The sequence below is a fragment of the Salmo salar genome, chromosome 15, assembly GCF_965601325.2.
Source record: "Salmo salar chromosome 15, fSalSal1, whole genome shotgun sequence".
Lineage (NCBI taxonomy): Eukaryota > Metazoa > Chordata > Actinopteri > Salmoniformes > Salmonidae > Salmo > Salmo salar.
In genome coordinates, this window is record NC_138305.1 from 100,728,270 (window position 1) to 100,742,994 (window position 14,725).

The 14,725-nt window shown below is 40.7% G+C and overlaps 1 protein-coding gene across 1 annotated transcript in view; it reads right to left on the reverse strand.

The window, feature by feature from the left end:
* Window positions 1-5,862, reverse strand: part of LOC106572577 (complement C1q-like protein 4) — a 29,817-nt gene extending 23,955 nt beyond the window's left edge. Inside the window, exon 1 of the mRNA XM_045696337.2 lies at window positions 4,215-5,862. Coding sequence (XP_045552293.1) covers window positions 4,215-4,775 — 561 coding nt within the window. The 5' untranslated portion in view covers window positions 4,776-5,862. The remainder of the gene's footprint in view (window positions 1-4,214) is intronic.
* Between the last annotated feature and the right edge of the window lie 8,863 nt (window positions 5,863-14,725).

A 14,725-nucleotide genomic window follows, 5' to 3' on the forward strand; every position in this document is an offset into this window, starting at 1 on the left:
GTACCCGCCTGCCTGACCATTCTGGCTGCCTTGACCACGAGCCTGTCTGCCACTCTGTACCTCCTGGACTCTGATCTGGTTTTGACCTTTTGCCTGTCCACAACCATTCTCTTGCCTACTCCTTTTGGATTAATAAACATTGTAAGACTCCAACCATCTGCATCTGGGTCTCGTCTTGTGTCAATATATAGCTGGCATGCCTGCTGGCAAAGTCAGTAGACATTAGAAAAGCAAGCAATAACTAAATGTTCTGAATATGACTTCCATTCCTTTTAATCTTTTACCTACATTTTAAAAGAGATGGAAAGAAGCATACGCGACCGTCCGGCTCAAACCTAATCGAGCATCTGACATTAACAGACACCACACTTCTATACAGACACCACTAGTTTCTGATAGTTAAGTAAGCGAAATACAAATCTAAAACAACTGTCTTGGAGAATCGACTAGGCTGCAGTCAACTGGAAAAATAATCTCAGGTGGAATTTTGAGTGGAACACTTGCTGTCGTAACGTTACTGAATATATTATAGCATCGGCGCTACTTGAGTGTGTGGGTTTGCCTTTTCTTTTTAATGTATTTTGCGTGGAACATAGACAATGATATGGTGCTGGAGACAGATTTGGAATATGAGGGCAAAAAGTGGTGAAGAGTCCCTTTCAGCCAATTTCAGAATATAAGATCTGTCTTTCTAGAAACTGTTAAATGAAATGGGACCACCTGATGTGTGAGATTGACCTGGGTCTCTCTGTGAGGTTAAATCATTTAATTGAGTGAAACTCTAATTAATGGACAATCAATGGACAAGAAGGAGAGGAGGTAGAGGGGAGTATGAGTGGAGGAGAAGGGGGGTAAAGTGGGGCATTTGGGATTAGAGGGTGGTGGAGGAATGAGAGGGAGGTAGAGGGGGAAGTGGGGATATGGGGGAGAGTTATTTCAGGGGATCTAATCTAAGAGTTATGAATGATTTAATGGAATGATGAGATGACTGGAATGACAATATAGGATGACTCAAAGCAGAAGCCAGGTAGGTATCTTAAATATTGTGTGTTAGCTCTTTCTGAGTTTGCTAAACACAAATACAGGCTTTGGACACATTTAAAGATGAATAAGATTTAGATCACCTTATTAATCAATTGTACACAAGGTCCAACTGAAGTTTGACATCCGCTTTATCCCAGCGCCCGAAAAAGACACACAGAGGACTGAATGGTAACGTGTCAGTGTGGTGACTGATGAATTCAGATGAAAATATAGTTGTGTTAGAGTCCTCAAATTAAAGTGATTTATCCTAAGCCTCTTCTTTTCCTCTTCCCCCAATCAGCCCCTCTGTCTTTAATTAGTACCAGGGGAAAGAGAGAACGAGGGACCGATGGATGAGTGGCCTGTCAGTTTCTCTTTCATTATTTATCTACAGTATCTATCTGAGGTGACAAGCTGTGTCCCAAATGGCACCCTATTCCCTTTATAGTGCACTACTTTAGGGCTCATAGAGCTCTGGTCAAAAGTAGTGCACTATGTAGGGAATAGGGTGCCATTTGGGATACAACCCTGATGTATAATATCTACTAATTAGACTTTCCTTTGGCGACAACCGACGGCAACATACTGCCACTCGTCATTTGGCTATGACTGGTGGAAATGCAAATATTAGTAGCTGTGGTTTTAAAGTGTGAAGCATCACTTCTCTTTAATGATGGATAATATTTTCTTAGATCTATATTTTGCTACCGTGTTGCTATGGCCCACAGATGCAGAGGAATGTGATGTGAATTAAAAGTGACAAATGTTGTATAGCGAAGGTGAAAGTGAGAATCAGAGGCAGTGGTGTAGTGGTGCCTGGAGAAGTGGGTATACTCACAATGTTTTTTACATTTTCCCAAATGGCTCGAAGGAAAGGCTCCCTGTGTAAAACATTCTATGAGAAACAGTGACATACACTGTTGTACTAGAATGGTAAACCATGTATTGGTCTTTTACAGTCATGCCAACCCAAGCTGTACTGTGCAAGTGGGCTAACAGTAGGTCTACTATTGAAACAGATAAATTAGTTACACATTTTTTTTTGTAGAAAAACAACAAAACTGAATATTCGAAGTCCAACACAATATGGTTAAACCTTTATTTAACCAGGTAAGCTAGTTGAGAACAAGTTCTCATTTACAACTGCGACTTGGCCAAGATAAAGCAAAGCAGTGAAACACAAAACAACAACACAGAGTTACACATGGAATAACAAACACAGTCAATAATACAATAGAAAAAGTCTATATACAGTGTGTGCAAATGAGGTAGGATAAGGGAGGTAAGGCAATGAATAGGCCATAGTGGCGAAATAATTACAATTTAGCAATTAAACACTGGAGTGATAGATGTGCAGAAGATGAACGTGCAAGTAGAGATATTGGGGTGCAAAGGAGCAATAAATAAATAAATAACAGTATGGGGATGAGGTAGTTGGATGGGCTATTTACAGATGGGCTATGTACAGGTGCAGTGATCTGTGAGCTGCTCTGACAGCTAGTGCTTAAAGTTAGTGAGGGAGATATGAGTCTCCAGCTTCAGTGATTTTTGCAGTTTGTTCCAGTCATTGGCAGAAGAAAACTGGAAGGAAAGGCGGCCAAAGGAGGAATTGGCTTTGGGGGTAACCAGTGAAATATACCTGCTGGAGCGTGTGCTACAGGTGGGTGCTGCTATGGTGACCAGTGAGCTGAGATAAGGCGGGGCTTTACCTAGCAAAGACTTATAGATGACCTGGAGCCAGTGGGTTTGGCGATGAATATGAAGCAAGCGCCAGCCAACAAGAGCATACAGGTCGCAGTGGTGGGTAGTATATGGGGCTTTGGTGACAAAACGCATGGCACTGTGATAGAATGCATCCAATTTGCTGAGTAGAGTGTTGGAGGCAATTTTGTAAATGACATCGCCGAAGTCAAGGATTGGTAGGATAGTCAGTTTTACGAGGGTATGTTTGGCAGCATGAGTGAAGGATGCTTTGTTGCAAAATAGGAAGCCGATTCTAGATTTCATTTTGGATTGGAGATGCTTAATGTGAGTCTGGAAGGAGCGTTTACAGTCTAACCAGACACCTAGGTATTTGTAGTTGTCCACATATTCTAAGTCAGAACCGTCCAGAGTAGTGATGCTGGCGGGCCGGTGAAGGCAGCGATCAGTTGAAGAGCATGCATTTAGTTTTATTTAATTGCATTTTTTTATTTGCATTTAAGAGCAGTTGGAGAACACGGAAGGAGAGTTGTATGGCATTGAATCTCGTCTGGAGGTTAGTTAACACAGTGTCCAAAGAAGGGCCAGAAGTATACAGAATGGTGTCGTCTGTGTAGAGGTGGATCAGAGAATCACCAGCAGAATCACCAACATTTCGAACGGATATTTCCATCTCTGTCCATGAAGCCGCTTGCATGTGCAGTAGAACACTGTTTTCCCACAAATTGCATTTGGGAACATTTGTGTGCACATTGCTGCACGGAAAATGTGAAGAAATAATAGTTGATTAGCCTCATTAGTTAATATAGTGTATACCTCCACTACATAACTTTGATATGCATTGTGGGGAGTATATGTAATGCCCACTGAAAAATAAGCGGGTACATGGCGTATACCTGCGTACAGGGTTGGGGAGTAATTGATTACATGTAATCAGTTAAATGTAATCTGATTAAAAAAATTACGTTAACTGTAATCAGTTACGTTACCAGCAAAATCTTGTAATCAGATTACAAATTCTTCTGAAAAACTAGATGATTACTTACTACTTAAAAATTTGGAAAAAAATATATATTATGACACCTTTCTGCTTTCTCAATGAAAAAAGTTTAAGTTTGTTCCACCTGAGCGAGTCACAAGACAGAGACCACTATGATGACACACCAAATGCATTTCATGGATCTCTTTTGTCTTCTTCTAATGCCTCTTAAGGGGGAAAGTAATCAGATTACGTTACTGAGTTTGGGTAATCCAAACATTACGTTACTGATTACAATTTTGGACAGGTAACTAGTAACTGTAACGGATTGCATTTAGAAAGTAACTTACCCAACTCTGGCTGTGTGTACCCTCCACTACACCACTGCTCAGAGGTGATGGTCAATGAAGATATTGTTTGAACAAACATATGCACACACACACACACACACACACACACACACACACACACACACACACACACACACACACACACTCTCTCTCTCTCCTACCTGTCCGTTCTTCTTGAGGTCAGCCCACATGCTGGTCCCATCTCCGCCCCTCATCAGAACATGGTAGGTGAAGAAGAAGATACCAGGTAGAGGACAGGTGAACTTCCCAGTACTAGGCTCATAGTAGTTCCCTACATTGGTTACCACATCATCAAACTTCAACACCTCGCTGCCCTCGTGCTGTTTCCTTAGCCCTGCATAAAAGGCGATCTTGGGGCTGTAGGAGGGGAAGTAACCATTAGGTCCAGGGCCGGGAGGCCCCTGTGGCCCTGGCTTGCCTGAATCCCCAGGGGGTCCTCGGGCGCCTGGAGGACCAGGGATCCCAGGGACCCCGCGGTACCCTGTTTTCTTCCGCCCAGGGTAGTCCGGTTGAGGGGACATGGCTGTCAGCTCCTGGCCTGGTTGGGCAGTACTATATGTGTCACAGACCATTCTGCAGCTCCCCAGCATCTCATAATGGGTCCCCCCGCCACCACTTCCTTGGCTAGCTCCTCCCCCTTTCATGGTGTGAACCAATAGGGGGATGGCTATCAGGAGGAGTAGAACCATGGCCACGCCCATGGCGGCTCCGATGGCACGCTTCCGACGGCTGAACCGAGAAGCGGCCAGGGTCAGAAAGTCCTCCTCCCCCTTAGACGGAATAGTGCCCGGTGCCAGGGTGCACTATAGATAGACAGAATATGAAAGACTGGAAGGAAGGTATGGAGAGGTTAGGTTGCTGTATGCTTGTGGTGCTCTCAGACTAGGCCAACAGGTGTCAGCAGCCAAGAGAGAAGAGTCCGTTGAGACAACATGAGTAGAATGTGGGAGAGAAAAGGAAGATGGCAGACGGAGAGAAGGGAAGAGAGGAACAACAGGAGAGAGGGGGATGATGAAGGGAAAGGGATGGGGAGGGAGCAGGATTTCACTCTTTAAAACCTGCAGTCAGTGTTCAGACAACTCTATGTTGTAGTTTAAGACCTGCAGTCAGTGTTCAGACAACTCAATGTTGTAGTTTAAAACCTGCAGTCAGTGTTCAGACAACTCTATGTTGTAGTTTAAAACCTGCAGTCAGTGTTCAGACAACTCTATGTTGTAGTTGACATAGTTCATTTCATTTAGCCTCTTTCACCTTTTGTCCCGCTCTTGTCTTCCAGAGTTCTTCTTGTCTTCGCTTTGATAAAATTCCTCCTATTTTCTGCGCATCAAACATCAACCAAACCCAGGCCAAGAGAACGTACAATAGTGAACTTACGTTATCAGAATTTACCAAGAGATCACTGATTCGACTTCAACTGCCAATTCAGCTAATTATGTAAAGCAGACGACAGAAAAAAATGTCAGTCTCTTCAACAAACCACTTGTGCTTTTCTAACGGCTCCCCTTCTGACTGACAGAAACTCAGCTAACAGAGGTGTCTCTCCACTGAATACGGCATGACTGAGAGAACAAATAACAGAAGGAAGAGAAGGGAAAAGAAAGTCGATATGTTCAGAGTTGCCTTCCTGTCAGAATCATTTTAGTCCTGTGTGTTTATAGGGTGGTAGTAGAATTACAGGGTGGTAGTAGTATTATAGAGCATCCAGATCTAGATGGAGGATGCTGGGGCGAGTAACCAATAAAATCTTTATTTTGTGATCTAAGGTGTATTCCTCTCTTCGTGGGCTCACAAAGTCTGTGGAAAGATGAAGAATTAAACAAATACATTCATATACTGTATCTCTTGATTGGGCTTTTTTATTATCCTGTCCCATGAATATAATTAAAAACTAAAAACTGTTTTAAGTGTGAAGCAAGGATTGGTCTGAAGCCGAAAAAGAAAGGAAATTCACATGAGCACCACAATGCCTAATCATGCTCTACCTAGTTACAAATCAAATGCTCATTGACGCTTGAAACTGACAACTCTAATTTAAAACAACTGGCAATTTCTACATAGAGGACATGGTTTATTTTTTATGTCCTCTTTTCAGATTTTATAAGATAAATTCACAAATTAGGCAATTATTTAAAATGTTTATCAGGTCTTACTGGGTCAAAATCCAATAATCTGACAAATGTAGTTTTATATTGTAGTTGTATATTCATCCAAGGAATCCCTGAATATTTAATTAAGTGCAATTTTCTATTGGAATTTAATTCATTTCCAATTGTCAAGTAATAGTATTTATTAAATACGTATTTATCTAATTATTATTAGCTTATAGGTAGCCTACAGTATTTATATTCGTTTTATTATCACTGTTAAAACATTTCTCTCTCCAAAATAAATCTGTGAAATCGAAACACAAAAACGAAAAGCATGCATTGCAGTCATTTTACTCACTCTGTCTTCCTATTATAGTGAAACTAAAGTCAAGTAGATTTCTCCATCGCGCGTCTTAGACTCGAGTTTAACCAGGTACGAATCCTCCAACAGACACTACGAGGAACTTCGCGTGCCAAATGAATAGCCGAGAGACGCGCGCACTTTTTAAGCAGGAGATGTCCTGGAAGCGAGGAGACAGAATAAGTAATCACTTTTTCTCACCACCACCTGTACGGTAATATCCCATTTGAACGGTTTCCACTAGCTTCTATAGCCACAAAGTCAGATTCCACAGCCACAAAGTCAGATTCCACAGCCACAAAGTCAAACTTGGTCTTTATTTAAGGTTAGAGTTAGGCATACGTTTAGCAGTGTGGTTAAGTTTAGGGTTAGGTTTAAAATCGTATTTTAAGAAGATCAATTGTAGAAATGGGCGGCTTTTATGACTTTGTGGCTATAGAAGCTAGTGATGACCTGTTTCGACTGAGGTCAATCCAGCTAAGCAACTATAAAATCCAACATGGATTTCAAGAAATTAGGGAAATAACCAACCCGAACTTGCCCTTGTTAGCTTGTTGTAGTCCAAGTATCTGTTGAGCAGCCTCGGGTTTGTAAAAACGTAATTACTTTAAGGAACTGATTTTTTCAGTCTTCAAAAATCTCCCACTCCCTCTGCATGTAGGCTACAACACCTGTAAGATCTCTCCACCTCTCCCCCTCTCTCTCTGTCCTTGGGTTTTTGGTAGCAGGCTCTCTCTCTCACCTCTATCATAACATTTTTGATAGCAGTCATTTTGTTACAAAATATAGTTCTTAGTCTAATTGGGTTCAGGGGGAAAATAAAAATAATAATATATTTTCAAAAGTACACAAAAGAGATGGTATGAATGACAATGGTTATATTTTCACCTATTTTCAATAATTCTGACTCATCTTTAGAGAAACTGCTTTGAGCGCACATAATTTTTTTTTTTTTTTTATTCTAATAATTGAACCAACTTCGGTCAATTAGTTGTTAAATAAAAACCGAAAAAATACACTAATGGGTCAAAACAGACAGGGTTAACTTAGACTGTTGACAAGATGCAAACTATATTTTGCCGCAAAATGTTTATTGAAAACATAAATACTCCACTGGGCACACACGGGTTGAATCCACATCAGTTCAATGAAATAACGTTGAACCAACATGGAATAGACGTTGAATTGACATTTGTGCCCAGTGGGACATTTGCACAATGAGCGCTTGTTGTCTCTCAAATACATTGTTACAGTTGTTGGTTAGCAAGCTTGCGAATTTGAGCCATATTAGCATAGACATGACATCAGTCAAACACCTCAAAACAAGACATGGTATAATGACAGGATACAACGAGTTGAAACGAGTCACCTAGGATTCCCCACAAGGCAGCTTCTTGTCATTGTTGCTATCTGACTGTTCAGAATCATAACAACGAACATCTTCCGGCCACATCGATGTGCACACATTATTTTCGTGACGTTGCCAGGCAACCCATCTAAAGAGGTGGAAGGAGGAGAAATAAGGCGAGGGTGACTAAGAACAATTGTTGTAGTACGTATGGGTTAGGAATGGAGAGAAGACACAAAATGTTCCCTAAACTATTGTCTGCATGACACACACACACACACACACACACACACACACACACACACACACACACACACACACACAAAGTTCCCTATTTCTGTGCTCCCTCCTTTTTATAAACATATATTATTATAGTAATATAATAATAGATAGTAAAATAAATAACTTAAAATAATTGAAATTATAGTAATTTACAGTAAATGCATCTTACGGTAGGGGCATATTATTATATATTTTTTACTTGTATGCATTATCTTTGAGGTTTTAGTATATATAATGGCCGTCAATGATTCTAATATGGTGTTTAAAATGCAGGTTTTAGCTCCGTATCCTCTGAGAGTTGAGTCATCTCTCTCCATGACAGGCTTAATCACACATCTGCATGTTTAAAGTTTAATGGCTGAGGTGGGAGCTGATGGGAGACTTTAGGGGTTTACATATTGATGATGACTTTGTCATCAATCGCCTCTCCTATCTCTCCCTTTCTCTCTTTCTCCCTCTCTCCTTAGATATGACCACTGTCAAGGGAGCGGGGAGATAGTCCACCAGAGAGAAAAAAAACCTAAGATGATGCCTAACAAGGGTTGAGCTTTTGCACATTTAGCCTAGTGAATATATCAAAGTCTATGAAGTATGACAACGTGAGACTAGGTTTATGGGGAACGTGAAGAGAAGGAAAAGGTTGGGTTTGGGGATGAGCTGGAGTAGGCTACTAGAGCCCAATGGGGTTCTCTTTCAGGACTTTACAAGTGCAGTCCTATCCTGTCCATGTGTTGTCTTAAATGGTGTGTCAGTCTCACTTTTTGGCTTGGTCAGTCTGTCAGTATCATTAAAACTATTAGAACACTAGAACATTAGAACATTAGAACATAACAGAACACTCATCAGAGCTCTAGAAGCAGCCTCACCCTCGACCGGATGACAGATCATCAGGGCCAGCAGTCAGAGGAAATATAGTCAGAATTAGATTTTTAGTGGCTGTTAGAATATTACTGAGCTGATTAATATTAAAATATGTGCATGTCTCTGAGCTGTCTGTCTCTCTCTCACTCCCTCCCGCCTATCTCCCTCTCTTTTGATTATTTTTCTCTCTCTCTCTGTCTCTCTCTCCCTCCCTCCCTCTCTCTCTTTCCTGTACTTGTTAGCTGATGTTCGTTATTCCTATTGGGCAAAGGGTTCCTTTTATTTGTGTTATTGAGCAGCGTCCGTCCATGCTCCCATTGCCTCTTCAGATATCAGAGGTGTGAGCAGAACATTCAATTTACTGTAGCTAGGGCTGGAGACTTATTTTGAATTGTTTGTTTAAGGTGCCTCATATATCGTGGTGCAACAAGGATAAATCTCTCTCTGTGTCTTTCTCTCTTTCTCTTGCCGTTAATTCAGACTCAGTCGTTTTTCTCCTCTCTGTGTAAAGAGAAAGAACAGGTACTTATTTATGGTCATGTAACTCATGGAATATTTATTGCATTTGTCTGTGTGTGCTTTGTGTATTGCATTTGTCACATTGCGCTTTGTGTTCAGCCATTGTCAGAATTCAAGGCTCATTTAAGATTTAATTGAAGATGATTTAAGAACCTCAAAGAATCAGGACAAAGAATACAGTAGTCTTTAATACCTGTGTGTTCTTCCATTAGACAAATAAACATAGACTTTGATGATACAGTATGAAGTAGATTTTAGTGAGAACATTGATATATAAAGACGTAAGATAGGCATCACTGTGAGCTCCAGCCAGAGGGATGTACAGATAGTGTTGGAGAGATGCTGAAGGATGGAGGGATAACATTGGTAGGATGGTTGTTGAATCCCCTAGAGGCAGGTTCACAGTCTGATGATGTCTGATGGCCACCACTGCTCCCAGTGGTCCCACTCCTCAGCTACCCACAGCTAGACCCACACCACAACAGATCCTACTATCAAATCCCTATCCACTGTCAGGGGGGATATATATCCATGTGTAAATCAAGGTAAATCAATGTAGAGGTCATTAGGATTTCGAAGATACACAGGCTTCAACAGGGTTGTTTAGGGGCAGGCCAGAACGACACACACACACACACACACTGTACACCAAATGACAGACAGGAGAGAGTTATTACTCAATATAACGATTGTGGGAGCGGGGATGAGAGATAAACAGTGAACGAGGGACATCTATTTGACAAATGGTTAGTGACAAAAAAAAGAGAAAGAAAGAAAGAAAGAAAGAAAGAAAGAAAGAGAAGAGAACAAATTCGTAAGACAAGAAAAGGGAATTGAGGGCGTTTATTTTTAAATGCAGCCCATCTCCATTTGTGTGAAGGTATACACTTGAGTGCACAGTGTGTGTGTGTATACAACATGGTGATGCTGTGCAGTTCCATTAGACTCTGATTAGGAGGCCTGATCCAGAGTGACAGTGTACAGATTGAGTTGCACAGCAACTCTCATTCTCCCTATTAATAATAAAAGATACACACTGCTCTCTCTCTCTGTTTCGGTCTCTCCCTCTTCTTTCTTCCCTCTCTCCCTCGTGGTTTGTCCAGTTCTCTTGCTTCCCCCCCTCTTACTCCACTCCAAGCTCGGAGATATGGTCAGGCATACTGAGAGAAGTTCCACTTTCTCTCTGCAATTCTCTCTTTAAGTCCACTTCATTTTCTGATTTAACAAAACACAAGCTTTCATTTCCTATTCCAATTGCTTAAGCAATAGTAGCTGACACTCTCCCTGAATGTGATATTTGTTGTTGGTGGTCATATCGAGGCACATTTTGTCTCTTAAAAAGGTTGGAAAGAACCTTGAGTTAACACTTTACTTACTAAAGCCTGCAGGTAAAATCATTTTTAACATGCTCACGACAATTCCGTAGCATCATACGGAATTATACCTGCAGGCCAGGCTTTAAGTTGGCTGGTATGTTCAGTATATTGTGCCTTAGTTGAAATCATAGATTTGCTTTACACCCACGTTGTCTTTACAAAGAAGTATAATCAATACTTATATTTCTGAACGCTTTGTATTTTGCGTAATTGTCGAGCAAATATTCCCATCAGTTGATCAGATTTCTGTTTGATGTACAGTTGAAGTCGGAAGTTTATATACACCTTAGCCAAATACATTTAAACTAAGTTTTTCACAATTTCTGACATTTAATCCAAGTAAAAATTCCCTGTCTTACGTCAGTTAGGATCACCACTTTATTTTAACCTGTTTGGGATAGGGGGCAGTATTTTCATGGCCGGATGAAAAAAAACATACCCGATTTAAACTGGTTACTACTCTTGCCCAGAAATGATAATATGCATATTATTAGCAGATTTGGATAGAAAACACTCTAAAGTTTCTAAAACTGTTTGAATGGTGTCTGTGAGTATAACAGAACTCATATGGCAGGCAAAAACCTGAGAAGATTGCAAGCAGGATGTGGCTTGTCTGCGAATTTGTAGTCCTTCTTTTGCTTCTCTATCGAAACTACAGTATCTGAGCTGTTACGTGACACTTTCTAAGGCTTCCATTGGCTCTCTAAAGCCTTCAGAAACCAGATTGAGGCGTCTCCTGTCTCTGGGCAGATAATAGCAGCTCAGTTTGTCAGTGGACTGCCTGGTGACAAAGAGATTGGAGATGCGCATTCACGAGATCACGCCATTTTTTATTTTCCTCTTTGAATGAATACAGCATTGTCTGGTTGGAATATTATCGCTATTTTACGAGAAAAATTGCATAAATATGAACTTGATTGAACAAAACATGCATGTATTGTATAACATAATGTCCTAGGAGTGTCATCTGATGAAGATCAAAGGTTAGTGCTGCATTTAGCTGTGTTTTGGGTTTTTGTGACATATATGCTTGCTTTGAAAATGGCTGTGTGATTATTTTTGGCTGTGTACTCTCCTAACATAATCTAATGTTTTGCTTTCACTGTAAAGCCTTTTTGAAATCGGACAATGTGGTTGGATTAACGAGAGTCTTATCTTTCAAATGGTGTAAAATAGTCGTATGGTTGAAAAATTGAAATTATTGCATTTGAGGTATTTGTATTTCGCGCCTCATTCTTCCATTGGATATTTGGCGAGGCGTTCCGCTAGCGGAACGTCTAGATGCAAGAGGTTTTAACATACACTAAGTTGACTGTGCCTTTAAACAGCTTGGAAAATTCCAGAAAATGATGTCATGGCTTTAGAAGCTTCTGATAGGCTAATTGACATCATTTGAGTCAATTGGAGGTGTACCTGTGGATGTATTTCAAGGCCTACCTTCAAACTCAGTGCCTCTTTGCTTGACATCATGGGAAAATCAAAAGAAATCAGCCAAGGCCTCAGAAAAAAAATGGTAGACCTCCACAAGTCTGGTTCATCCTTGGGAGCAATTTTCAAATGCCTGAAGGTACCACGTTCATCTGTACAAACAATAGTATGCAAGTATAAACACCATGGGATCACGCAACCATCATACTGCTCAGGAAGGAGACGCGTTCTGTCTCCTAGAGATGAGCGTACTGGAGGAAACAGGTACAAAAGTATCTATATCCACAGTAAAACGAGTCCTATATCGACATAACCTGAAAGGCCGCTCAGCAAGGAAGAAACCACTGCTCCAAAACCACCATAAAAAAGCCAGACTGCACATGAGGACAAAGTTCGTAGTTTTTGTAGAAATGTCCTCTGGTCTGATGAAACAAAAGTAGAACTGTTTGGCCATAATGACCATCGTTATGTTTGGAGGAAAAAGGGGGAGGCTTGCAAGCCGAAGAACACCATCCCAACCGTGAAGCACGGTGGTGGCAGCATCATGTTGTGGGGGTGCTTTGCTGCAGGAGGGACTGGTGCACTTCACAAAATAGATGGCATCATGACAAGGGAATTTTCTGTGGATATATTGAAGCAACATCTCAAGACATCAGTCAGGAAGTTAAAGCTTGGTCGCAAATGAGTCTTCCAAATGGACAATGACCACAAGCATACTTCCAAAGTTGTGGCAAACTGGCTTAAGGACAACAAAGTCAAGGTATTGGAGTGGCCATCACAAAGCCCTGACCTCAATCCTATAGAAATTTGTGGGCAGAACTGAAAAAGCATGTGCGATCAAAGAGGCCTACAAACCAAACTCAATTACACCAGCTCTGTCAGGAGGAATGGGCCAAAATTTACCCAACTTATTGTGGGAAGCTTGTGGAAGGCTACCCAAAACATTTGACCCAAGTTAAACCATTTAAAGGCAATGCTACCAAATACTAATTGAGTGTATGTAAAAGTCTGACCCACTGGGAATGTGATGAAAGAAATAAAAGCTGAAATAAATCATTCTCTCTACTATTATTCTGACATTTCACATTCTTAGCTTCTGACCCACTAGAATTGTGATACAGTGAAATATAAGTGAAATAATTTGTCAGTAAACAACCGACTTGCCAAAACTATAGTTTGTTAACAAGAAATTTGTGGAGTGGTTGACAAACCAGTTTTAATGACTCCAACCTAAATGTATGTACATTTCCAACTTCAACTGTATAACTGTGGAACTCGAGTCATGCTAAGCTATTTCAATCATGAAGGAGAATTTATAGCCATCCTAAACATTAGCTACCAACTGTTGAAAACTCATTAAGCTCAAATTAGTCAAATAAGTCCAACGTTAGGGTTTGAACATTGAGTACATGTCACATCTTGACCAGTAATAGGGGTTATTTGTTATTGTAGTTTGGTCAGGACGTGGCAGGGGGTATTTGTTTTATGTGGTTCGGGGTGGTTGGTTGTGTAGAAGGGTGTTTGATTTATTTATTCCGGGTTTTGGGCAATGTTCTTGTTTATGTATTTCTAGGTTTAGTCTAGTCGTTTGTGTTTCTATGTTTAGTTAATTGGGGGGTTGAACCCTCAATTGGAGGCAGGTGTTTTCTCGTTGCCTCTGATTGAGGGTTCCATAAATAGGTATGTGTTTGTTTTGGTAATTTGTGGGAGATTGTGCTAGGTATAGCCTTAATGCCTTACCGGCCTGTTATTCGTCATTGTGTTTTGTGTGCGTGTTTATTTTGGTTTTTCCTTCTTTGCCAATTCAATAAAAGAAGATGAGTACACATAACCCGTTTTGGCGTTTTGGTCCGACAATGATTTCTCTTTATCATCTGACGAAGAAGATTGTGACAGTACACACACTAATAAGGGTTTGAACATTGAGTGCACTCTTAGAAAAAAAGGTTCCAAAAGGCTAGGATAACCCTTTTAGGTTCCAGTTAGAACCCTTTTTGGCTCCAGGTACAACCCTCTGTGTGGAAAGGGTTCTACATGGAACCCAAAATGTTTTTACCTGGAACCAAAAAGGGTTCTTCAAAGGGTTATCCAATGGGAACAGCCGAAGAACCTTTTTAGATTCTATATAGCACCTTTTTTTCTAACAGTGTAGGCACACTTGAAGTATTTGGACAAGAAGTAGGCACTCTAATAAGTATGGTGTCCAATCAAAAACACATGTTTTGACCAATGTGTGAAACAAGTTAATTGTGTAGATACTCCTCTAAGAAAACCAATGGTCCAAACTTCATGTCTTTATGATGATCCTTTCCAATGTTATTGGAGTTCTTACCCTTGTAGGGGTGCCGAGGGTGACTAATCAATGTAGGCCAGAGTGTTACATGCGTTG